At 46.9% G+C, this 27053-nt stretch overlaps 1 protein-coding gene and 2 non-coding genes across 7 annotated transcripts; all 3 read right to left on the reverse strand.

Moving 5' to 3' along the window:
- Positions 1 to 615: 615 nt before the first annotated feature.
- atg16l1 (ATG16 autophagy related 16-like 1 (S. cerevisiae)) lies at positions 616 to 27053 on the reverse strand. Of its 5 annotated transcripts, none has more exons than XM_085371435.1 (20): positions 26887 to 27053; positions 25055 to 25166; positions 22361 to 22454; positions 22183 to 22285; positions 7850 to 7923; positions 7686 to 7755; positions 7021 to 7202; positions 6878 to 6943; positions 6657 to 6743; positions 6519 to 6578; positions 4776 to 4878; positions 4583 to 4688; positions 4394 to 4464; positions 4248 to 4319; positions 3302 to 3422; positions 3127 to 3232; positions 2880 to 3029; positions 2032 to 2079; positions 1850 to 1951; positions 616 to 1765 (listed from the first exon to the last, which is right to left on the reverse strand). In XM_085371435.1, exons 2-20 carry the CDS (start codon positions 25158 to 25160, stop codon positions 1672 to 1674), a joined length of 1815 nt encoding a protein of 604 aa, XP_085227561.1. In that variant the 5' UTR covers positions 25161 to 25166; positions 26887 to 27053; the 3' UTR covers positions 616 to 1671. The 5 variants fall into 5 exon arrangements, with proteins under 5 accessions (XP_085227561.1, XP_085227560.1, XP_085227558.1 ...); XM_085371434.1 differs by having other exon boundaries at positions 4776 to 4881; XM_085371432.1 differs by having other exon boundaries at positions 4583 to 4881; positions 25055 to 25163.
- Positions 3601 to 3876, reverse strand: LOC146619609 (small Cajal body-specific RNA 6). Its single transcript, XR_014906831.1, has one exon.
- Positions 7272 to 7543, reverse strand: LOC146619610 (small Cajal body-specific RNA 6). Its single transcript, XR_014906830.1, has one exon.

Raw genomic sequence — 27053 nt, forward strand, 5'->3', positions numbered from 1 at the left:
GAGAAAACAGGAACAGCTGGGAGACTGAAACAGGATACCCCACATCATAACAACCCACTGTGTGGCACACATATTAGAGCTGGCCGAATCTTTTTGCCCTGACACGATGATTCATTTCTGGATGTTTTCTGGAAAAGGTTCAAGACACCTGGATCATAAAATCCCGACAAGAACAAAGAGCAGTGAAATGGAGGCCGCGAAAACGCTGATGAAGGAGATGCTGCGGCCTCAACGTCGAGTGGCATTTTCTCCTCCGTGACGTCAGCGGAAATGTCAGATTCTCATGTTCTACACAGTTCATAGAAATTTCTGTTCAATTACAACCAAATATTTGAGTTGATGATGATTATAATTTTATACAGTTGTTGTCATTTCATGCAGATTGCAGGGTTAATTGATTAGTGTAAATTGCCCATAGGTGAGAATGGTTGTCTGTCTCTACATGTTAGCCCTGACAGACTGGTGACCTGACCAGGGTGGACCCCGCCTCTCGCCCTATAACAGCTGGATAGGCTCCAGCGCCCCCCGCGACCCTGAAAAGGACAAGTGGAAGCAAACGGATGGATGTTGTAATTTCTGTTTTAACAATTTTTTGATTGATGTTTTGTTTGCTTTACAATATTATACAATAAAAATAATCTCTACCAAAAACTGAAGCATGCCCACCCGAAGGGCAACCAGGGAATTTTGCGAGCCCTGCTTCCAGCAGGAATGTTTGGCTCCTTAATGTGAAGAACACAGGAAACATCGAGACGTAAAACGAGACAACCTGGGCTCAAGAACAAGAACAGCTCGCCACCGCTATGAGGCGCTCAGAGAGCGAGCGGCGTGGAAGAACTCTCGTGTGTCAGAGGATTTATTCATCAGGATTTTTACAGGACATTTACAATCATCAGGTTACACAATCTGTCCGTGCTCGCAGCGAGGTTAGTGCAGTATGTAACACACCTGTGAATCAAACACACAAACCCACACAGGTGTGCTCTGACACAGTTTAATGTGAAGGTCCACTTCCTGTTTGTGGAAAAACATCACTGATGGCGGTTCACTTTACGGTCCAAACGGCCTCATTTCCACTCCGCCCCCTCTGATGACGGAACTGAGGCTCGTGCTGACCACCTGTTGAGGCTCGGGCAGGCGCCGCATTCATAACACGTGATGTGCGACACGCTGTCCTGCTGATGATGTCACAGTGACACCCACAGCAAGGACGCGGTTCTGTCTGCAGTGGAAAACGAACAACAGGAAGTCAGCAGTACCTGGAGCGAGCGAAGCGGCGAGGTAGAAATGAGGCATTGCCGAGTGCAGACAGGAACAAACCACACGACAGTTTCTTTAATCTCTGATTAGTCGGTGCACGCACTTCCTGTTTCCTGAGGCGTCCTGTGGAGTGAGGATGAGGAGAGGAAGTGTCAACAGTGAAATGTCTCTGCGTTTCCAACGTGTCACCTGACATCCGACGGCTGTCCTCGCATCAGCAGCTGCGGCGCCGCATGTGGCTCCGCCTCCTCCCGGTCATTAAAATGATGCTGAACATTAAAAGCTGCAGAAACAGAACACGGCAGCTCGTCTCCACAGTCTCAGTGAATCCTCTTCATCTTCACCACGATGAAGATGGCAGAGGGGCCGCCACTGGCTGCCTACAGCCTGACTCCGCCTCCTCGGGCCCGGTCACATGTCTGACCACAAGATGGCGCGACTGCCTTTCTCCACGCTTGCCACGTATGCTCCTGAAGGCGACCAGGACACCGAGTTGATGGCTGAGCTGCAACAGCAGTAGCAAGGAGAGGTCAAAGGTCAACAGTGCGGCATAAGCCGCTGGCGTGTGGATAAACCTGAACGATCTTACCTGTGGTTCCGGTCTAGAGTTCGGTCCACTTTCCCCGTCAGCACATTCCAGATGTACAGAGCGCCGTCAGCTGATCCGCCGGCCACGTAGCTCCCGTCAGGACTGAAAGAACGAGACACACTGAGCGTGCTCAGATCTCTCTCTCACTCACCACACACACACAAGTAATGAGAGGAACCCACCTGAATGTCACTCTGGTCCAATCAGCGCCACACTTGAAACCCTGCGCACTGAACACAAACACACAGTGAGTCGGCCGAGGTCACCTGACCATCACATCGCAAACAGAATGAGTCAGTCACATGACCACAGCGGAGCACAGGAAGTGGATCTGCCTGTGACGTCAACAGTGACTCAGTGTCACTACGGCAACAAAAGTATCCTGGGTACTTTACTTGTCTGACGTACGACCGTCAGTCAGTTTGACTATTTTTATATGTTACACACACAAAAGAGCCGCTTTGTTGTTTCAGCCGTTTTGTCTCGTGAACTCTTAGCTTGATGTTCTTTTTGTTCGTTAAAGGTCGGCGCCGACCACCTCGTGTGCAGTTGATCGTTAAAAACACTGAGTTCATGTTTTACACTTGATTTATAAACCGTATTTTTAGTTATACTATGATGCAACCAACATTCCTCTTTAAACTGCATGTATTATAGTAGCAACAGCAACCACTCCATGTGCACTATCACTGACCCCCCTGCACCTGCTCCTCAGATGGCATGTATGCGTGTGTGTAACTTGTACATATCTTTCTTGTGTAAATGTAACTTTCTCTGTGTCATTGAGTAGATAATATTTCACACACATGGGGAGATGCCAAACTGCCTTTCACTGTTCTTGTAACAAAGAGCTATTCTTCTTCTTCTTCTTCTTGTTTTTGGAGGTTATTTAAATATAAGGTGATATTTCCTCACAGCCCTACTGACTGCCTGCCAACTCAGGTGAGATGGACTCGCCATGTTTCTGCTTCCCACCTGCACGGCTGCCTTCAAACTTCGACCGCTTTGTGTTACACTGGGCCCGCCTCACCTGAGCGTCTGCTTCACGGCGTTGGTGCGCAGGTCGACGATCTTCACCAGGTCGTCTCTGGAGCAGGTGAGCAGCTCGGTGCGATCGTGGTTCAGATCCAGAGACGTCACTCTGCCGAACAGCTCCAGCTCCCGCACGATGCTCTCCGCCCTGATCTCACACACACACGCAGACCGAGCGTGTCATCACCGTGACACAGAGCAATGGCAGAGATGCTGAGTGATGACAGCGTTCGTGCGCCGCTCACCTGATGTCCCAGAAGCGAACCTTCTTGTCAAAATGTCCGCTCATGACGCACTGCTCGGTGCACACGATGTCGTTGCAGCTGGAGCCCGCGAACACCGTCTTCATACCTGCACAGGTGAGCGACAGTTAGCTTGGGTGAGGACTCACTGAGACCGAGCAAGCGTGCACTCACGTACAGACTTTGCTGCGAAGGTCCCACAGTTTGAGCGTGCGGTCGTAGCTCCCAGAGACGATGCGAGCGTTGTCCAACAGGAAGCGAGCGGAGAGGACTTTCCCGCTGTGACCCGTCAGCGTGTGCTGCCGGACGGACAGAAAGACACAGGTAAGCGCAGGTAAACACACACACAGGTCATCGGCAGGTGACGTCTGCCACTTCCTGTCAGTACGAGAAACCCCGGCGACATGCAGCTGACCATGTCACCGTGGGGACGTCACCTGATTCAGACAGGTGACATTAGATGGACAACAGTTTTCTGGCCTCAGAACAGGTGTGAGATCACTGCTCAGACCCCACCCCTCGGCCTGATGCTCCATGCTGATTGGTTTTGTTGGATGACATCATCACAGAGAAGCTGTAGGAGCTCTGTACAGACCTCGCAGTGATGTCACATCCTGTGTGTCAGCAGCTGCCGAGACCATCGCCGCACCACTAGAGCACGATGGCAGCAGAGAGCCGGGCTGCTGGGAGCCAAAATGGTGGCCGCGAGGGGGAAGAGCTGAGCTTCAGACCTTTTACATGACATCACTGACCAGGAAACTGAGCCGCCACTTCCTGCTGGGCTCAGTTGTCGGACAAGAACGCGTGGTTTAGCTCAGCGCACGCAGACAGGGGCAGCTGACCACCAGGGGGCAGCGCTTACTTAGAAATATTTTCCTGATTTTGTGAAAAAAATCTGTTGAATAAACTGCAGAAAAATGTGTTTCAAACACAAACAGGTGCAGAAACACGGCGCCGGCTGCTCTGAGGCAACGTGGAACCTTTCTGCTCCGTGCGGGCTGTTCGTCCTACTGCAGCCGCCGTAGCCAAGGTTACTCGAACAGCTCAGCTGACTAATCTGCTGACACGGTTGGATTTACGGCGAGCGTGTGTGACGCAGCTGTGTGACAGCTGGACGCGCTCACCCTCAGTCTGTAGTCATCCACGGTCCAAATCCGGCTGGCGAAGTCGTTGGAGGCGGCGAGCAGGTAGGAGCCCTGAAACACAGGAAAGCAGGTCAGTCTGAACAGGAAGTAACGCTGCAGTATCCTTCCGCCGCGCGTACACTCACAGCACTGTCGAACTCGATGCTGGTGATTCCCGCGTTGCTGCCGGTCAGAGCTCCTTTGGGCTCACAGTGACCTGAACGCAATCACAGGAAGTGATTTAGTCACGTGACCTGCTGCAGCTCCAGGGTTATTCAATCAAACATCCTTGTGCAAGCAAAACAACTTCCTGTTTAAACCCCGCCTCCACTCACCTGCCACCACCTCCCACAGCTTCACCCTGCGGTCCATCCCTCCAGTTGCTAGGAGACGGGAGCCAGGGCTGAACCTCACAGCATTCACCTCGCCGTCGTGGGCTTCCTGAACGCTCAGAGAGAGAGAGAGAGCGCAGACTGAGAGACGGCCGTGCAAGTCATCTCGACGATGACGAAGAGTGACGGTACTTACGAAGACGTGCAGCGCCGTGGTTGGCACGCGGACCTCAGCGCAGACGCCTGACGGGGCCTCGCTGCTCTCCGGTGAAGTGCTGAAAGAGTTGGCGCTCCGACGCCTGCTGAGGACGAACAAACGGTCACCTTTCATTTATCGACAAGTGACAACGACGGTCACCTGGAGGCGCCGTGTGCAAGCTAGACGCTCCAATACAGAGGAGCCCCCACACACATGCGGCCACACACACAAACATGAGATAATAATGGACAGTCAGTATGGTCCCAGACCAAACAGATCAACATGGCATTAATGGTTCTTATTGAAAAGATCACTAATAAAACAGATCAAAGACACAGTCGGTGTTTTCATTGACCTAAAAAAAGCTTTTGACACAATCAATCATGAAATATTACTTGATGAACTGGAGCACTACGGCATTAGAGGAGTGGTGCTCGAGTGGGTCAGGAGTTATTTGAGAGACAGGCAACAATTTGTGAAGCTTGGTGAATATCAGAGTGCCTGGACATTGTGGAGTTCCACAGGGGTCAGCATTGGGACCAAAGCTGTTTATCCTGTGCATCAATGATATATGTAAAACATCTGATATATTACAGTTTATTTTATTTGCAGATGATACAACTATTTTTGTGCTGGAGAGAATTCACAGCAGCTTTTGGAAATTGTCACACAAGAAATGATTAAACTGAAAACATGGTTTGACAGAAACAAGTTTTCACTAAATTTGAATAAAACTACATTTATGTTGTTTGGAAATTGATAAATAACGTTGAAGTACGTTTCTCATACAGAATTTCTGGGTGTGATAATAGACAACAAAATGTGCTGGAAACCTCACATAAAGCTACACTGTCCAGAAGCATCTCTGTTCTGAGTAAAGCTAAACATTTTGTGCCTTCCACCCCGGGTACTTTACTGTTCACTTACACTGCCATATTTGGAATACTGTGTGGAAATACACACAAAACTTCACTTCAACCTTTATGTAAAAAGAAAAAAGCAATCAGGATGATTACTGAAGCAGGATTTAGACAGCACACTAACATCATGTTCTTGAAATTAAAGATTTTGAAGTTAATGGATCTTATAAACATAAAACTGCAAAAATGATGTGCAAAGCCAGATACAATATGTTACCAGGAAATGAACAGAGGATGTTTTTGACAGAGAAGGGGACTATGAATCGAAGGGAAAACTAAACCTGAAGACAAAGGTGTTAAAACCTTTTGTGTTAGCATCTGTGGGGTAAAACTGTGGAACAGTTTTCCTGTGGACCTACAGCAATGTTCAAGCCTTGGTCGGTTTATAAAGATGTTTCGAAAAGTGTTTTTGGAAGAAACTGATGAAGTTGATCAGCCATTGTACTTTAATTAAACTGTAGCTATCACTGTAGCTATGTTAACACACGTCCTTCATTCCTTGTTTAGTGTGTGGGGTAAGTGATGACGGGAATCAGGCTAACAGTGAACAGTGGGGTTCAACACTGGGGTAGGGACTAATAACTATGTTATACTTCTTCCTACTCCATTTCAGACTTAAAAATTGTCATTTCATGTCATTTAGACTGTTTTTTATTTGTTTTATTTATTTGTCTGAGCACATGCGTGTGTGTATTTACAGATATATTCCTATTTATACACGTAAATGCAAGTATGTGCACTTGTATATATTGTTTTTTTTTGTGTATGTCTGAAATAAAGATACAATAACACGCACACACACAGACGCACACACACATACCCAAACATGAGGGAGATGGAGTCAAGCAGCCCCCCGGGAGGCTGCTGGGAGATCTTCTTACTGCGGGCAGAGACACATCGTCACACACATGCTGAACCTCCGTAGAGGTCAATGGTCAGCGGGCACGTGCGGCCTCACCTGGGAGTCCTGCTAAGCGGCCGGCTCGGCGACGTCTCTCCCCCCGCCTTCCCGGCGTCCTCAGTCAGCACCTCAATGTCGTCGTCCCTGCGGAGAAGCAGAGCAACGTGAGCAGGCGTGAGAGGAAATCCTGTCACTGTTGTTCCTTTATTTATTCCCGTCTGCTGTAACCATGGGAATTTCTCTGGGACATCTCATCTGATACAAACTCAGACACGCACGCCTCAATGGGCAGCGGTTCCTTGGCAGCGTCAGCAAGCTCCTTCTGCAGTTTGGCCTGCCGCCGTCTGAAACACACACACAGATGAAAATGACCTGAAGTCGCAGCAGCAGACCTCCTCCCGCCTCCAGCCGCCCTGCCTACCTGCTGTCCTTCTCGTTCTCGGCGTTGAGCCGGTTGGCCTCCTGAGCCTTCTCGGCCATCCAGCGCGACACCAGCTCCTGGTTGTCCTCGGTGGTCTTCCTCAGCTTCTCCTCCAGGGCGGAGAAGGTGATCTGCAGGGCGTCGTACTCGTCCTTCAGCGTCTGGTTCGCCCTCTCCAGGTCCTGTGAAACATGAAGTTACGTTAACCTCACTGCTCTGACGGGTGACGCTCGCACGTTCTGGGCAACGAAGGTCTCAGCTTGAAAACTTGAGATCAGCTCCCTGCTCCTCCTCCTCAGCCCGACGCTCCGTGCTGAGATTCTGTTGGATGACATCATCACAGAGAGGCTGTAGGAGCTCTGTACAGGCCCCGGTGTGATGTCGCATCCTGTGTGTCAGCAGCTGCCGGTACCACCGCTGCATCACTGGAGCACGATGGGAGCAGAAAGCAGGGCTGCTGGGAGCCAAAGGGCAGCAGGAGGGGATTGTGGGTAATCAGACCTTTTACTGCTCATCACTGACCTTCATCATCTTACTCGGTTTGCAGATGAAAACAATGACAACAGTTATTGGTCAGTATAATAGAACTGGTCACAGGTGGGAGGGAGTGACTCCACCTGTCCGTCACAGCTACACCACAGGTGAGCCACATGAGGCGGTCCTACCTGCAAGCAGCTCCTGAGCTCACGGCAGTCGCCCTCCAGGCTGGAGATCTGCTGCTGGTACTCAAGCATCCTGCAGGGGGCAGCACAAAGGCAGGGTCTGCGTTACTGCGTGTGTGTGTGTGTGTGTGTGTGTGTGTGTGTGTGTTACTGTGCGTGTGTCTGACTTGGCCTCGTTGTTCTGGATCTCTCGGTCCTTCTGTTGGATCTGGTTGTTCAGTTCGATCACGCTCTGGGCCAGCTGATGACAAAAACAGGAAAATAACCAATCAGCTGTTTACAGGACTGTCACATGACCAAGTCAGAGGAAACAACATACACACAAACACAAAGACCCTTTTGTACCTACTCGGATCGACTCGGCGCAGTTTTCAATTCAATCTTTTTTTTCTTTTTTTTAAATACAGCGTCACAACAACAGTCGCCTCGGGGCGCTTCACATTGTCAGGTAGACCCTACACCATTAAATAATTAATTAAATGTTGCAATCATTAATTAAATAAATATTTATGACATGTTTAATTAATTATGTAATGATGCATTTATTTAATTCATTTTGGCGCTTTTGTCCCCTTCAGCTATCACCATGAATTTATTTTATCTGTCAGCCTCACCATTAAACTAAGGGGGCGGGGTTAACACTGCCACTGCAGCTTCTCTAACATCTAATTGGTTGCCGTGCAAAGTAAGTCAAGACAGGTCGATCCTAGATAATTGATTGGATGTGTGGACTTGGGGCAGCCAGGTATCCCAGAATGCATTTCAAATCACAGGCAGCAATGGTGGTGGTGTAAAGTTTTAAAATATCCCGTTTTTCTGTCACCAGCTACACTTTTTTACAGTGTTTCAGCCGCGAATGTCGTGGCGTAATCTTCACGTCTGGTCAGGTTGTCAACATACAACGTGTTTGTGCTCAGATGTTGTCAGAGATGTCACTCGCTCCGCTAACAGTCAGCTGACAGAGTGCACCGAGCTCACAGCCCCGGTGTTTCATCTTAACTGTTTTTCTTTTTTTACGTTAACCGGTTTGTTTACATATTCCACTCTCCGTGTTCCACATGTTGCATTCGCAGATTCTCATTTTCACTGAACGATCGTCTCTTTCCGCCTGGTCTTGTGTCTCTGTGCTTCTGTAGCATAAAGAACGAGCTGACATTTTTCTCACGAAACCAGCGATCAGCTCAACAGGCCCTCAAGTTTACCTGCATACCTGCTCACCTGCCAGCTGTTTAACACCTGCCGCTATTTCAAGAAACACCATAGCTGTGTCCCAAAACGTAGGCTGCATCCTTTGTGGCCCAACATATCCCAGAATTCATAGCGCGGCCCAGCCAATTCCAGTTTCCAACAATGGCGGCAGCTAGTTAGTTCTAATATTACTCTTATGAATCTTTCTGGGTCACAAAATAAAGTTTTAACACATTTTCAGGCGAGAAAGTAGCTGTGTAAACTTCAAATATCTGCTCGGTTTATCAAGATATCGCATATTTGCAAAAGTGCTTCGACGTTTTCGGAGACGTCTGCTACCCTTCCAGATCCCTCAGGTCATCTGGATCCGGTCTTTTATCAGTTCCCAGAGTCAGAACCAGACACGGAGAAGCTGCATTCAGCTTTTATGCTCCTTATATCTGGAACAAACTCCCAGAAAGCCTCAGATCAGCTGAAACACTCAGTTTATTTAAATCCAGGTTGAAGACTCACCTGTTCTCAGCTGCATTTGAATAAAGCACCAAATCCACACTGTTTTACTTTTAAGCTTAAACTTCAAAACTTACATTTTAACTACTGATTTTATCTATTGTTCTGATTTTATCCGTTTTGATTTTATATACTGTTTTTTTTTGTTTGTTTGTTTGTTAATTCACTTGTATTTTTATTTTTTTATTCCTATTTATTCTATTTATCCCCTTTGTATACTTTATTTATATTTGTCTCCGTATTTATATATATATATATATATATATATATATATATATATATATATATATATATATATATATATATATATATATATATGTGTGTGTGTGTGTGTGTGTGTGTGTGTGTGTGTGTGTGTGTGTGTGTGTGTGTGTGTGTGTATATATATATATATATATATATATATATATATATATATATAAAACAATTCTGTAACTGTAACTTCGGTCGTTGCTGTGCTTTTTTTGGAAGTCGAATTTCCCAGAGGAACCCACCCGAGGGATTAATAAAGTTCTATCTTATCTTATCTTAATTAGTTTGTTTGTTTGCTTGCTTGTTTTAAATCAATTTTAAATCATGCTTTTTGTCTGTTTTTGTTTCTAATGTCTCTGTAAAGCACTTTGAATCACCTTGTTGTTGAATTGTGCTATACAAATAAACTTGCCTTGCCTTGCCTTACCCACCAGCTCGATAGCTGAAGGGAGCTCGGGGGTCACTGGAGCCGCCGAGAACCCCACAACTCCCGGCACATCATTTTCAGATCACCGCCGTCTTTCGCTACTCAGGTTAAACGTGATATATAAGTCACTTAGACAACCTAAAAATGTTATTGTTGGGCTTTTTTCACTGTTTGATTTGTTCATGAGTAAATCGGTTAGGTTGAGATCAAAGTTATTAGATTAGATAAAATAAAACTTTATTAATCCATTGGGTGGTTTTCACACAGCTGAATAAATGTCAAACAGAAAACTGATTAAACAGAAGTGTGAGATGGTCGAGAGTTTACGCCAGTGTCCTGTTATATTTAGATAGCAAGGAGCAGACGGCCGAGTTCATTAAACTACACCCACACAGCGGTGACACAGATCTGAAGGCTAGACCGTCCAATTTCACAGCTTCGCACTTCCGGCCTTCTCGGTCTCTGAAGGACCCGGCCCATGTAGACCACGAAGGCTGGGTCCCCCGAAGGATGCAGCCTAGGTTTTGGGACACAGCTCACGTTACCTGGTGATAGTCACAGTTTAACTGGGCAGTCGGTGCTCGATATAACGCAATGTCGGCACATAATTCTGCACAAGATAAGTAAGTATAGTTTTTTCCCGAGCGCCGAGCTGCTGGAGCTCGTTTCCCTACAGAGCACTTTATAGGCGAATGTCACCGGCACACAGCTTTGAAACCTCACCTGAGGTTTAACTCTCAGTGTTAAACACTGGACTTCATTCACTCAGGTTCTGTCTGTTGGGTCACGTTTACTTCGCTGTTTTATTTACAGCTGAGAGAATCTGTTTACTAAACTAAAATAAATGAGGTTGATTTGTGTTTTTTTATGTTTCAATCATGTTATGTTTACCGTTATCTGAGATAGCCAAGTTAACTTCAGTTAACCATTCAGACGGTTCTTTTGCAATGACAAACATACAGTGGGGCAAAAAAGTATTTAGTCAGCCACCGATTGTGCAAGTTCCCCCACCTAAAATGATGACAGAGGTCAGTAATTTGCACCAGAGGTACACTTCAACTGTGAGAGACAGAATGTGAAAAAAAAAATCCATGAATCCACATGGTAGGATTTGTAAAGAATTTATTCGTAAATTAGGGTGGAAAATAAGTATTTGGTCACCTCAAACAAGGAAAATCTCTGGCTCTCACAGACCTGTAACGTCTTCTGTAAGAAGCTTTTCTGTCCCCCACTCGTTACCTGTATGAATGGCACCTGTTTGAACTCATCATCTGTATAAAAGACACCTGTCCACAGCCTCAAACAGTCAGACTCCAAACTCCGCCATGGCCAAGACCAAAGAGCTTTCGAAGGACACCAGGAAAAGTATTGTAGACCTGCACCAGACTGGGAAGAGTGAATCTACAATAGGCAAGCAGCTTGGTGTGAAAAAATCAACTGTGGGAGCAATCATCAGAAAATGGAAGACATACAAGACCACTGATAATCTCCCTCGATCTGGGGCTCCACGCAAGATCTCATCCCGTGGGGTCAAAATGATCATGAGAACGGTGAGCAAAGATCCCAGAACCACACGGGGGGACCTGGTGAATGACCTGCAGAGAGCTGGGACCAAAGTAACAAAGGTCACCATCAGTAACACACTACAACGGCAGGGAATCAAATCCCGCAGTGCCAGACGTGTTCCGCTGCTGAAGCCAGTGCATGTCCAGGCCCGTCTGAAGTTTGCCAGAGAGCACATGGATGATACAGCAGAGGATTGGGAGAATGTCATGTGGTCAGATGAAACCAAAGTAGAACTTTTTGGTATAAACTCAACTCGTCGTGTTTGGAGGAAGAAGAATACTGAGTTGCATCCCAAGAACACCATACCTACTGTGAAGCATGGGGGTGGAAACATCATGCTATGGGGCTGTTTTTCTGCCAAGGGGACAGGACGACTGATCCGTGTTAAGGACAGAATGAATGGGGCCATGTATCGTGAGATTTTGAGCCAAAACCTCCTTCCATCAGTGAGAACTTTGAAGATGAAACGAGGCTGGGTCTTCCAACATGACAATGATCCAAAACACACCGCCCGGGCAACAAAGGAGTGGCTCCGTAAGAAGCATTTGAAAGTCCTGGAGTGGCCTAGCCAGTCTCCAGACCTCAACCCCATAGAAAATCTGTGGCGGGAGTTGAAAGTCCGTGTTGCTCGGCGACAGCCCCAAAACATCACTGCTCTCGAGAAGATCTGCATGGAGGAATGGGCCAAAATACCAGCTACTGTGTGTGCAAACCTGGTAAAGACCTATAGTAAACGTTTGACCTCTGTTATTGCCAACAAAGGTTATGTTACAAAGTATTGAGTTGTATTTCTGTTATTGACCAAATACTTATTTTCCACCCCGATTTACGAATAAATTCTTTACAAATCCTACCATGTGGATTCATGGATTTTTTTTTCACATTCTGTCTCTCACAGTTGAAGTGTACCTCTGGTGCAAATTACTGACCTCTGTCATCATTTTAGGTGGGGGAACTTGCACAATCGGTGGCTGACTAAATACTTTTTTGCCCCACTGTATATACTCATGTCGCTGGTAGGTTTCCGCTGTGCCAGCTGTTTACGTCACAGCTGCTTATGCCGTAACCATGGTAACCACGGACTCTGAGCGGCTGGAATGACGCAGGTCAGACAACAATTTTACATGTATGATCTTAAAACAGGACACGGCCACTATGTCCTGGCCTCATATCAAATGTGAACGCAGGACAGAAAAGAAGAAGGAAGGAGGCGGTGAGACAGCGGTGGCTCAAAGCGAGGAGGAGGTACAACCCGTGTCTGCCGATATCAAATAAAATCGATGAGCTCTCAGCGCTGGTATGGAGTCAGAAGGAATACCAGGAGTGTTTCCCCAAATCATGGATGCACCAGGACATTCCCAACGATAACGCATCCGCAGTGTTGGGAAGGTTACTTTTAAAATGTATTCCATTACAGAATACTATCTATCCATCCATCTTCTTCCGCTTCCCCGGTTCGCGGGGGCAGCAGCCTAAGCAAAGAGGCCCAGACCTGAGAGATGACGAAGCTGTAAAGGTCAAGAAAGTGACAGAAGAAAATCAGTCCCGGTCAACCACCCAAACATCAATAACGGAACCTTATACAGCGCTTCCCCATACCCGCTGAACTCCCGCAAGCACAAAGAAATTACGGAGGCTATCACTTATCACCTGGCTAAAGATATGGCTCCCATCAACACTGCAAAATGAGGGATTTAGGAAAATGATCAACACCCTAGACAAACGCTACACAGTGCCGTCCCGCAACTAGTTTTCTATTGTTGCAGTACCTGCTCTATACACGCAGCGTCGAACACGAGACGGAATTACAAGCAGTACATTTTGCAGCAACGACAAAATGTGAGACATTTATTTTTATGTTCATTTACTGTTTTTATGTTCAGTCTCAACTGTTACGAAGTTGATGTGCAGTTAATAAGTGCAATAAATGTTTATATTGGAAAAGAAAATCGTGAGAGAATCGTGATCTCAATTCTAAGCACAAAAATCGTGATTCTTATTTTATGCAAAATTGTGCAGCCCTAACTGTAACCAACATAAATTCCTCTACGGATCAATATAGTATTCTGATTCTGAACTGTCGGAGTAGGTTTGATCATTTCATGTATTAATTTGGTGATTTATTAAATGTACAAATGTTATTCTAATCTGCTGCTGAGTCTCTTACGCTGATGAAAACACAGATAACACAGATCACGAACACCTGTTCAACCAATCACTTTCATTCCACATTGATCTGTAACAAACTGACGCGTTCATCTCTGTTACAGTGTTGCGTTGCTATATTTTTGTGTTCTTTATGCTGTAGATTTTCACATCTCTGGAATAGTTGGCCGTAATAAGGATGATTTTCTGTAAAATAATATTGATATGACCCGTGAATTATTCGTAGATGACAGTTAGATTAGTTTGATGCTGCCGACACTTTCATGTGACCCAGCTGTGAAACGGTTAACTCAGAGAGCTGAAGATATCGTGGAGATGCTGACCTCGCTCCGTGGTGTACAGGGCCGTTTACCCTCATGATTAATATTCACAATAAAAATATGAGGCAAACATCATGAAGTCTGTATGTGTTTCACAGTGTCGAACAACCTTGGTACAGTTAAACCTAACAGTTACCACATGACGGAAACACCAACGTTATCTCTTTTAATAAAGTTTATGCATTTATCTTCCCTACTGCACTTTACGCTAGTGAAACCTGGCGCTCAACAAGTGCAACTATTCAACACCTGAACGTGCTTCAACAACGTGGCTTGCGGCGAATCCTGAGAATTTCCTACCGGGACCGAATAACAAATGAGGAGGTCCTACGAAGAGCAGGCACCCGCCCATTAGCCGATGTTGTTGCAGAAAGACGCTTTCGCTTTGCGGGACATATTTTACGCCTACCCCCTCATCGCCCAGCTAAGATTGCCATGACATGGCGTCCACGAACTGGCAAGCGAAAGCAAGGCCGACCAAAGACCACATGGCGTCGAACATTTATGGACGACCTGAGAACTGTCGACATTGCCTGGGACGAAGCTGAAGCAGTCGCTGCTGACCGACATCGATGGAGATCACTAGCTGCCCGATGCGCCGCTCGGCGTAGGAGGAACTAAGTACTAAGTAAGTATTTATAGGCAGGTCACGCTGACTACTGAACAAAAACACAAAGATCAGATGTTAATCAGATTTTTTTGCTCTCTCTCCTCCTTAAATATGTTTTTAATGTTAGTTATAATTCAGAATTGGCGACTGAAACACGTAGGACACATACAAACATCAGGAAATAAAATCCCGATAAATATAACCTCAGTAAATGTTAGTTTCAACATGCTGGTTGTTGGTGTGCAGAAACGCCTTCAAAAACAATGGCCACCAGGCCAAAGCAACGGTTTTGACTCGATCAGCATTAACCCCGCCCCCTGGGTTTGATGGGTGACAGATCAAATGATTTTATGGTGAGACCTGAAGGAGTCAAGTGTGCCAAAATGAATTAATTAAATACAACAATACAATTCTCTCCGTGAATCGCTACCTTATCGTGGTGGAGGGTCTGTGTGTCCCAGACCATGGGAGACCCTACCAGGGCAAAAGCCCCTGGTAGGGTCTCCCATGGCAAATTGGTCCTGGGTGAGGGACCAGACAAGGAGCGATTCAGAAGATCCTTATGAAGAAAACATCGAGGGAACAGTTTACCCTGCCAGGGATAGGGTTACCAGGGCCTCGTCCTGGAGACAGGCCCGGGGAGGGTGCCCGAGGGAGAGCGTCTGGTGGCCGGGCCTTAGTCCATGGGGCCCGGCCAGGCACAACCCGAAAAGGGGACATGGGCCCATCCTCCCGCAGGCCCACTACACGCAGGAGGCGCCATATGGGTCGGGTGCATTGTGTGCTGGGCGGTGGCCAGGAGCGGAGGCCCTGGCGAACTGATCCCCGGCTACCAAGACTGGCAATTGAGACATGGAATGTCACCTCTCTGGTGAGGAAGGAGCCTGAGTTAGTGCGTGAGGTTGAGAGGTACCGGCTAGATATAGTCGGGCTCGCCTCTACGCATGGCTTGGGCTCTGGAACCAGTCTCCTGGAGAGGGGCTGGACTCTGTCTCAGTCTGGAGTTGCCCCTGGTGAGAGGCGGTGGGCTGGGGTGGGTATTCTAATATCCCCTCGGCTTGCTGCCAGTACGTTGGGGTTCTTCCCGGTGGATGAGAGGGTTTGTTCCCTGCGCCTTAGGGTCGGGTAATGGGTCCTGACTGTCATCTGCACTTATGCGCCGAGTGGCAGTTCAGAGTACCCAGCCTTCTTAGAGTCCCTGGGTGGGGTGCTGGAAGGTGCTCCACCTGGAGACTGTTGTCCTGCTGGGAGACTTCAATGCTCATGTGGGTTATGACAGCGAGACCTGGAGGGGCGTGATTGGGAGGAACGGCCTCCCTGATCTGAACCCGAGTGGTGTTTTGTTATTGGACTTCTGTGCAAATCCCAGTTTAGCCATAATGAACACCTTGTTCGAACATAAGAGTGTCCATAAGTGCACGTGGCACCAGGACGCTCTAGGCCGCAGGTCGATGATCGATTTTGTAATCATATCACCAGACCTGCGACCATATGTTCTGGACACTCGGGTAAAGAGAGGGGCTGAGCTGTCAACTGATCACCACCTGGTGGTGAGTTGGATCAGGTGGCGGGGGAGAACGCTGGACAGACCTGGTGCACCTAAACGCGTAGTGAGGGTGTGCTGGGAACGTCTAGCAGAGGCCCCAGTCCATGAAATCTTCAACGCACACCTCCGGCAGAGCTTCAACAGCATTCCGAGGGAGACTGGGGACATTGAGTCCGAATGGACCATGTTCAACGTCTCCAATGCTGAAGCTGCTGCATTGAGCTGTGGCCAATGTGCCTGCCGTGGTGGTAATCCCCGAACCAAATGGTGGACACCAGAGGTGAGGGGAGCCACCAGGCTGAAGAAGGAGTCCTATCTGGCTTGGTTAGCCTGTGGGACTCCGGAGGCAGCTGACAGGTATCAACAGCCCAAACGGAATGACGTTGTAGGGCTGTCCTGGTTGACACGCCTCTACAATGTTGCGTGGAGATCAGGAGCAGTACCCCTGGACTGGCAGAACGGGGTGGTGGTCCCTATCTTTAAGAAAGGGGACCGGAGGGTGTGTTCCAACTACAGGGGAATCACACTCCTCAGCCTCCCTGGGAAAGTCTATGCCAGGGTGCTGGAAAGGAGAGTTTGTCCGCTAGTCGAACCTCGGATACAGGAGGAACAATGCGGTTTTCGTCCTGGTCGCGGAACACTGGACCAGCTCTTTATCCTCTCAAGGATACTTGAGGGTGCATGGGAGTTTGCCCAACCAGTCTACATGTGTTTTGTGGACTTGGAGAAGGCATTCGACTGTGTCCCTCGGGGTGTCCTGTGGGAGGTGTTGCAGGAGTATGGGGTGTCTGGCCCATTGCTACGGGCCATTCGATCGCTATACAACCGTTGCAAGAGCTTGGTTCGCATTGCCAGCAATAAGTCGGACTCGTTCCCGGTGGGTGATGGGCTCCGCCAGGGCTGCCCTTTGTCTCCGGTTCTGTTCATAATTTTTATGGACAGGATTTCTAGGCGCAGCCAAGTGGCGGAGGGCTTTCACTTCGGTGGCCTCAGAATCTCATCTCTGCTTTTCGCGGATGATGTGGTTCTGTTGGCTTCATCGGGTGATGGCCTCCAGCTCGCACTGGAATGGTTCGCAGCAGAGTGTGAAGCAGCAGGACTGACGATCAACAGACCCAGGACATGCTGGAGAGATTATATCTCTCGGCTGGCCTGGGAACGCCTTGGTGTTCCCTCGGATAAGCTGGAGGAGGAGGCTGGGGAGAAGGAGGTCTGGGCTTCTCTGCTTAGGCTGCTGCCCCCGCGACCCGGCCCCGGATAAAGCGGATGAAGATGGATGGATGGATAAATACAACATTAAATCATTAATTAAATGTGTCAATAATATTTATTTAATTAATTTAAAATTTTAATTAATTTTAAATTAATTATTGCCACATTTAATAAATTATTTAATGGTGTATTAAATTAATTCATTATATAGGTCCTGGCTATGGAACGCCAGGACTGCCATAATGAATTAATTAAATACACCATTAAATAATTAATTAAATGTGGCAATAATTAATTAAAATTGGAATTAATTAAATAGTTATGACACATGTAATTAATTAATTATTGACACATTTAATTAATTATTTATGTATTTCACATTTTAATTAATTATTGACACATTTAATTAATTATTGACACATTTAATTAATTATTTAATGATATATTTATTTATTTCATTTTGGCAGTCCTGGTGCCTGGCTCTCATCTTGAAATAATTTTATCTGTCAGCCTCACCCATCAAACTCAGGGGGCGGGGTTAACGCTGCCCATGCAGCTTCTCTAACATTTGATTGGTTGCCGTGCAAAGTAAGTCAAAACAGGTCGATCCTAGATAATCGATTGCTTGTGTAGACTTGGGGCAGTCAGGTATCCCAGAATGCAGATCAAATCACAGGCAGCAATGGTGGTGGTGTAGTTTTAAAATACCCCGTTTTTCTGTCACCAGCTACACTTTTAACAGTGTTTTAGCCGCGAATGTCGCGACGTACGTCTGGTCAGGTTGTCAACATAGAACATGTTTGCAAAAGTGCTCAGATGTTTTCCGAGATTTCACTAGCTCTGCTAACAGTTAGCATGCAGAGTGCACCCAGGGGGTTACGTTAACCGGTTTGTTTACATTTTCCACTCTCCGTGTTCCACATGTTGCATTTGCAGATTCTCATTTTCACCGAACAATCGTCTCTTTCCGCCTGGTCTTGTGTCTCTGTGCTTCTGTAACATAAAGAACGAGCTGACATTTTTCTCACGAAACCAGTGATCAGCTCAACAGACCCTCAGTTTACCTGCATGCATCCTCCTCTTCCTCATCTGTCAGCTGTTTAACACCTGCTGCTAATTCAAGAAACACGCCTAGTTACCTGGTGATAGTCACAGTTTAACTGGGCAGCCGGTGCTCGATATAAAGCAATGTCAGCGCATTTTTCTGCACAAGATAAGTAAATATAGTGTTTTCCCCGAGCGCAGAGCTGCTGGAGCTTGTTTCCTTACAGAGCACTTTATAGGCGAACAGCTTCATCAGCGGCTGATGTCCAATCACCGGCACACAGCTTTGAAACCTCAGCTGAGTTTTAGCTCTCAGTGGTTAAACGCTGGACTTCATTCACTCAGGTTCTGTCTGTCGGGTCACGTTTACTTCGCTGTTTTATTTACAACTGAGCAAATCGGTTTGGCTGAGGTTAAAGTTACGTTTCATAACTGCATAGTTTCACAGACGTTTAATGGTTCACTGGCACATGTGTTAGACTGAACTATCATCTAAATATCATCTGTTTTTTAATAGTTATTCAACTGTATTCTAAGCACCAGCTGTCTGTTAGAATGTGATTTTTTCTCTCTCTCTGTTGGCAGAGGTATAAAAATGCGCAGGAAAATCTGACATGCATGGCGAACTTCACCGACGATATTTAGGGAGGAATAAACACACATGAAACATAAATGAACCATTTGCCTGTCTCCATAATTGAGAGCATTTTCTCTTCTTATGTCAACACTCTCTCTCTCTCTCTTTTTTTTTTGCTTTTTCGGTCATGTTATGTTTACCTGTCAAAGGCTTGTTACAAACTATGAAACACATTGTGCAGGCTTCTGGATGTTAGAAGAAAACTAATACTGCTCATGAATGAGACTAAAGGCAGGAAGGTGTCCTTTAAAACTAAACATGTTAATAGGACCTCCCTGTTTATATCATAGTTTATGATATAGCACGTGTATTTCAGTAATAGTCTGCTGAGGCCACTATACGTGCTGGCCTCATATCAAATGTGAAGGCAGACTGAGTCTATGTTTGACGTTTTTTATATCTAATCTTCCTTTTCAAACATTTAAACAGCAGCGAGTCTGCAGCTGAGGGAATACAAACTCAAACTGTCGGAACAGGTTTGCTCGTTTCTTGGATTCATTTGGTGATTTATTAAATGTATAACTGTTATTCTAATCTGCTGCTGGGTCTCTTACACTTTTCTTTATGCTGTATATTTTCACGTCTCTGGAATAGTTGGCAGTTAGATAGTCAGCTGGGAAACTTTGTGTTAACTCATGGAGCTGAGGATATCGTGGATATGCTGACCTCGCTGCGTGGTGTACAGAGCGAGGTCAGCATGATTAATATTCACAATAAAAATATTAGCCGAACATCATGAAGTCTGTATGTGTTTCATAGTGTGGAACAACCTTTGTACAGTTAAAGCCAGCAGTTACTACATGACGGAAACACCAACGTTATCTCTTTTATGTGTTTATACACAGGTCACGCTGATTACTGAACAAAAACCCAAAGATCAGATGTTAAACAGATTTATTTGCTCTCTCTCCTCCTTAAACATGTTTTTAATGTTAGTTATAATTCAGGCTCAAGAGTTGGGAGTTCGCCTTGTAATCGGAAGGTTGCCGGTTCGAGCCCCGGCTCGGACAGTCTCAGTCGTTGTGTCCTTGGGCAAGACACTTCACCCGTTGCCTACTGGTGGTGGTCAGAGGGCCCGGTGGCGCCAGTGTCCGGCAGCCTCGCCTCTGTCAGTGCGCCCCAGGGTGGCTGTGGCTACAATGTAGCTGCCATCACCAGTGTGTGAATGTGTGCGTGACTGGGTGGATGACTGGATATGTAAAGCGCTTTGGGGTCCTTAGGGACTAGTAAAGCGCTATATAAATACAGGCCAGGCCATTTATCCCACGCTTTGCCGTGAGACTGGGCAGACATCTCCGAAATCATCGAAACACTTTTGCAAAGAGGCTGTATCTTGACAAACCGACCAGACACATGAAGATTAAACCACTACATTCTCGGCTAAAAAAATATTAAAACGGTATTTGGTGACACACAAACAGGGTTTTTCAAAGTTCAGTTCTGTTAGCTTCTACATGCCGGTTGTTGTGTGCTAGAAACAATGGCCACCAGGCCAAAGCAATGGTTTTGACTCGATTAGCGTTAACCCCGCCCCCTGAGTTTGATGGGTGAGGCTGACAGATTATTTCATGATGAGAGCCAGGCGCCAGGACTGCCAAAATGAAATAAATAAATATATCATTAAATAATTAATTAAATGTGTCAATAATTAATTAAATGTGTCAATAATTAATTAATTACATGTGTCATAACTATTTATTTATTTAATTAATTCCAATTTTAATTAATTATTGCCACATTTAATTAATTATTTAATGGTGTATTTAATTAATTCATTATGGCAGTCCTGGCGTTCCATACCTGGCATTCCACCGCTGTGTAATCAATTATTGTAAATGTAAATGTTATCAGGAAATGATCAGACAGGAGAGGGTTTTCAGTTTCTATGCCATATGTTAAAACAAGATCTAGAGTGTGATTAAAGTGGTGGGTGGGTTCTTGATTGAGTCTAATTAAAAGTCTGTCTTGGTCTTTGCTTTTCAAGGTTTTGCATTAGGTCATAGGACGTGGTACCTTCGTAGTACCAGATACTTCTGTAGTACCTGTACGAACGGGGTTCCAAGTGAACTGAGCAGGTACTAAAATGTGTCGTCATCAGACTACATGTCACCGATTCGCTGGTCAGTGGCGTCACTCGATGAGTGTTCCCCTGAGTCTGGAGAAACGCTATCGACCTTTGTTGTAGCGTTTGTGACGCACACTAATTATTTCGCTCGGACGCATTGTTATGACAACAACTAGCAAATTAGGATGTACTAAATTAAGCCAGAAACAGCTTTACGCTCCATTTGGAGCTGTGACATCATCGCCATCAGCACTCAGTATTCAGAGGTGGAGCTCTCCAGCACACGACTGCACCTCCACCAGCCCTCGCTCACTGTGATGAGCTGCAGCAGGAGGGAGAACTGAAAGTCAAACATTCACACTTCCTGCTATAAAGCCTCGTGTGTCACATGTCAGCAGCTCAGAGTTTCCATGAGTCAGAGGATGTCAGCTGACAGAAAGTATCAACTATCACTGTGACATCACTTCCTGTTAGTGATGGTCAGGAATCATGTGATTAGTTGCGAATTCCCTCACATGATCAGAACTGCGAGCACGTCCCTGCGACTGACGTCCTGTCATCCTCACCTGTTTCAGGCAGCTTCAGGAAAACAGACCTGGCGGCGGTTTAAGCAGTGGGCGTGGCACAAAGAGGCACTTCAGTCTTGGGTGGGCCAGCGGTGTGTGGGTGAAGCAGAGCCTTGTTTCACCACCAACATGTGAGCAGCCACAGCGCGTCGGCAAACACGCAAAGAAGCCTCCATCCACTGTCTGTTTAAAACAATGTCACGGCGCTGCGAGTAGTCACTCTGTTGCCGGATTATTGAGGAGCAAACTGAGCGTGTCACACAGGAAACACTCCAGGTTTTCCCTTACCGTGTGCACTAACACAGCTCAGTAACTTGCACCTGTACATCCCCCTAACCCCGCCTCCCCGCACACACGCCTCAGGCTTGGCGGCATGCCGGCAAGCACTCACCTCGCCTCGTTTCTTGTGCAGCTCCGTCAGCTCCTCCTGGTGCCGAATCCTCATCTGAGCCATCTCCTGCTGCAGAGCGTCGCTGCGACTCGAGTCCGCCGCACTGCCACGGGACACAGAGACACGTTAGACAACACGCCGACGAGTGACAGCACACACCAGCACGCCTTACACTCACCTGGACTCGTGGCCTCTCTGAACGTCATATTTGTCGGCCTGGTAACGCTCCGATAGAACAGCCTGCAGGTCCGCCTTCTCCAGGAGACGGTTATCTGAAAACCCATCAATACATCAACAACTATAACAACTCAAACAACATGGACGCTACGCTGTAGGTGGCTGACAAGTGTGTGGGTGGAGCTTCCTTCTGTCAGCTGCACTCAGGGTTAGTCAGGTCCTCCTGAGCGCCGACACGACAGCTCCAGTCAGCTGTACAGGTGTGTGAGCTGCAGCCATGTTTAAATCCAACATGGGAGTCAGCACCGTGTTAATGTCAAGGGGGCGTCACCACAGCAACCTACGAAGCAGAGCTCTGAAAGGCTTCACTGCGATGAGTTGATGTGTCGCTGAGTGCTTCTGTGGGCACACTGCTCTGTGCTGCCGACGGCCTCTGCTAACTGCTGTTAGCTGCTGTCAGTGGAGCTTACGTTGTTGGACACTTGGTGACCAACACGAGTCGAACTGAGAACGTAGTCATTCTTCATCAGAGTGGAAGTGTGATTTTTAGGACACTCAAGCCTAGCTTCTAATCAGCTCCTGCTGTTGTTTGGCAGGGCGTAGTCATGTGGGTCTAATCCTGCTAGACCTCAGTGCAGCATTCAATACTGTCGACCATAATATCCTATTAGAGCGATTAGAACATGCTGTAGGTATTGCAGGTACTGCACTGCAGTGGTTTGTATCATATCTATCTAATAGACTCCAGTTTGTGCATGTAAATGGAGAGTCCTCTTCACACACTGAGGTTAATTATGGAGTTCCACAGGGTTCAGTGCTAGGACCAATTCTGTTTACATTATACATGCTTCCCTTAGGCAGCATCATTAGAAGACATAGCATACATTTTCACTGCTATGCAGATGACACCCAGCTCTATCTGTCCATGAAGCCAGATAACACACACCAATGAGTTAAACTGCAGGAATGTCTTAAAGACATAAAGACCTGGATGGCCGCTAACTTTCTGCTTCTTAATTCAGATCAAACTGAGGTTATTGTACTCGGCCCTGAAAATCTTAGAAATATGGTATCTAAGCAGATTCTTCCTCTGGATGGCATTACCTTGGCCTCCAGTAACGCTGTGAGGAACCTTGGAGTCATTTCTGACCAGGACATGTCCTTCAACGCACATATTAAACAAATATGTAAGACTGCTTTCTTCCATTTGTGCAACATCTCTAAAGTTAGAAATATCCTGTCTCAGAGTGACGCTGAAAAACTAGTTCATGCATTTATTACTTCCAGGCTGGACGACTGTAATTCATTATTATCAGGATGTCCTAAAAACTCCCTTAAAGCCTTCAGCTGATCCAAAATGCTGCAGCAAGAGTCCTGACAGGGACTAGAAAGAGAGCAGATTTCTCCTGCTTTGGCTTCCAGAATTCAAAATCCTGATCCTCACATACAAGGTCTTAAATAATCAGGCCCCATCTTATCTTAATGACCTTGTAGTACCATATCACCCTATTAGAGCACTTCGCTCTCGCTCTGCAGGCCTACTTGTTGTTCCTAGAGTATTTAAAAGTAGAATGGGAGGCAGAGCCTTCAGTTTTCAGGCCCCTCTTCTGTGGAACCAGCTTCCAGTTTGGATTCAGGAGACAGACACTATCTCTACTTTCAAGATTAGGCTTCAAACTTTCCTTTTTGCTAAAGCATATAGTTAGGGCTGGACCAGGTGACCCTGAATCCTCCCTTAGTTATGCTGCAATAGACGTAGGCTGCCGGGGGATTCCCATGATGCACTGAGTTTTTCAGTCACCTTCCTCACTCACTATGTATTAACAGACCTCTCTGCATTGAATCATATCTGTTATTAACCTCTGTCTCTCTTCCACAGCATGTCTTTATCCCGTCTTCCTTCTCTCACCCCAACCAATCACAGCAGATGGCCCCGCCCCTCCCTGAGCCTGGTTCTGCTGGAGGTTTCTTCCTGTTAAAAGGGAGTTTTTCCTTCCCACTGTCGCCAAAGTGCTGCTCATAGGGGGTCATATGATTGTTGGGTTTTTCTCTGTATCTATGAAGCGCCTTGAGGCAACTTATGTTGTGATTTGGCGCTATATAAATAAAATTGAATTGAATTGAATTAATCTAACTGAGTGTGTTCATGCAGGTTTGTGTGTCTTAGAGCAGCGGTCTCCAACATTTTTTGCGCCACGGACCGGTTTATGCCCGAAAATATTTTCACGGACCGGCCTTTAAATACAACAAAATAAAACTAGTACCGGTACCAAAAAAAGAAAATTTATTCATAACACACGTGAAAAGACCCAGGAAAACCGAGTAAACGATAAAAACGATAACAAAATAACGCTGAAAACCGATATAAACCCTGAAAACCATACATTTCACACCTGAGCCTCAACTCTCGCGGCCCGGTACCAAACGACTCACGGACCGGTACCGGTCCGAGGCCCGGTGGTTGGGGACCGCTGCTTTAGAGCTCTGACTTCACTTCAGACTTAAGGAGGAAGATGAAGAAATGTTCATATATAGCTCAGCTACTTGCGATCTTTGACTTCAAACCAACTTACAGCTGCTGCCTTACAGCAGTTCTTAAAATAACTTTAAGATTTCTATCTGAACCTCTGGAAACTGGAACATTCCAGGGAATTCTACCGAGTACAGAGGGTTAAAGAAAGAGTGTGTGTCTCACACTGCAGGATGATCTCCTCGAAGGCCTGTCTCTGCTCTCGGTCTCTAAGCTTGAGTTGCTCCGCCACGTGTTTCTTCCACAAACACTCGCCTCGTCGCTCCGCCATCACCTGCTGACACACACACAAACACACACAGCTGGGTCCAGACAGAGCTTCGACCTTTAATGCAGTCTCCACCTGTCTAACAGAGGGCCAAACACCTGTTCAGGTGAATTGTTGTAAGAGGGCCATGACTACGGAGGAGGTGCAACATATCCAGGCTTTCTTTGAGTTAACTAGATCAACAAAACCTAACCTCAGTCAGAGCTAACTCTCTCTGATAACCTGGGCTCTCTGCTTCAGGCTCAGTGTGCACTCACATGAAACAGGGGTATTCTGCATGTCATGCGACTCTTCCTCCTCACAGAATGACCCTGTGAATGCTGCTTGCACCAATCAAAGCCATGATCAAGGATGATGATGATGATCTGAGAGCTGAAGCAGCAGAATCTTCAGCACAGAGCGGGAGAATAAAATTTGATTTACAGCGAATGATTTGGTGTCTGAGCGCACTCAGTGCTGCTCTTTGTCTCTAAGATGACGGCTACACATTACAGCTGTTTCCATGGAAACATGAACACTTCCTGTCCCACAGCCTGATAAAGGAGACCTGAAATCAAATCAGAGGGCATTAATGTGATTGGCTGAACAGGTGTGTTCACTGTTTGCAGTGACTCAGCAGGAGTATCACATGCAGTCTTAGCTGCTGGGCATCTTTTACTGCTTTCCGGAAGAAGCTGCACACTGACAACATGCACGTAAAAAAACCAGAGGAAACATCACCTGTTCTGCATCTGTTTCCAGCTTGTGGAAGAGCCGATTGGGCCACAGAGTCTATGTCAGCTGATAGGTAATAATAAAACCTGTAATCTGTGTTAAAATTGCCTAAATAGGATCTTAAGCCCCGCCTCCTAGATCTTTGTCTGAAAACACAGAGGCTCAGGCTGGTCAAGTCTCACCTGGCCTGCAGGTGTGCAACCTCTGCTGCGATCCCTCTGACACCCAACAGAGGCCCACTGTATTTGGGCCTCTGTCTGCATCTTAATTGTCCCTTGGGGATAAATAAAGTCTCTCTGACTCTGTCCCACAGACGGCCATGTTTAACACCTGACAGGGTGTGGAAAACATGCCTGGGTAATAACCTGCATTATTGGGGGCGTAGCCTCTTTGACTAACAGCTGTCTGTAAATGGACAGGTCTGATTCAACTACTGGAGTGCTCAAAGCACTTTAAAGCACACACACACACCTAAAGAGTAACTCAGGGTTCAGTGTCTTGCTCAAAGGCACTTTGGCACCCAGGGCTCAAACCACCAAACTTCTGATTGCTATATAACCTGCATGTTCACATGAGCTACCTGGACCTCTGTCCCACCCCTTGTGGAGATGAGTCTAGCTATGTCGGATGACGTCACTCTGATCAGCCCCTCCTGGTGGCGGAATAACTAAGCAACCTGTGAACTCAGGTGAGGAGCACGGGCGACAGCGACGCGGTGAACCACGTGATTAAACTCCCACAACAAAGACAAACACATTGATGACGTCAGGTGGACCCCGGCTCCCCTGAGCGGACGGCTAGCTTCTCTGTTAGCATGCTAACATAGGAAGAGCAGTGCTAACAGGCTAGCGGTCCTCTGAATTTCTCCGCGGCAGCGTGGCCGCCGGGAGGGCTCCTGCGGGCGGGCCTGGGGTGCTCCGAAGCTCGCGGCGAGGCTGCTCGCGGACTTGGACCCCCGTGACTCAACACGTTAGCATGCTAGCCGCGGGGCTCGCAAAGCGTAGCGGACACTCACTGCGCGTGTGTGCGTCCCCGACGGCGGCGCGTGTCCTCCGCGAGATCCCCGTCCACCTCGCGCTCCGGTCTCCGGTTTCCGGTGATTTTCGGTGAATTTGTCATCAAACAACACCTGAGCTGCAGCCGCCGATCCACTTCTGCGCCATTCTGACTCCAGCGCGCACT

Source organism: Diplotaxodon limnothrissa, linkage group LG14 (assembly GCF_057381915.1).
Source record: "Diplotaxodon limnothrissa isolate DT_005_m linkage group LG14, D_limnothrissa_male_GT1.1, whole genome shotgun sequence".
Taxonomy (NCBI): Eukaryota; Metazoa; Chordata; class Actinopteri; order Cichliformes; family Cichlidae; genus Diplotaxodon; species Diplotaxodon limnothrissa.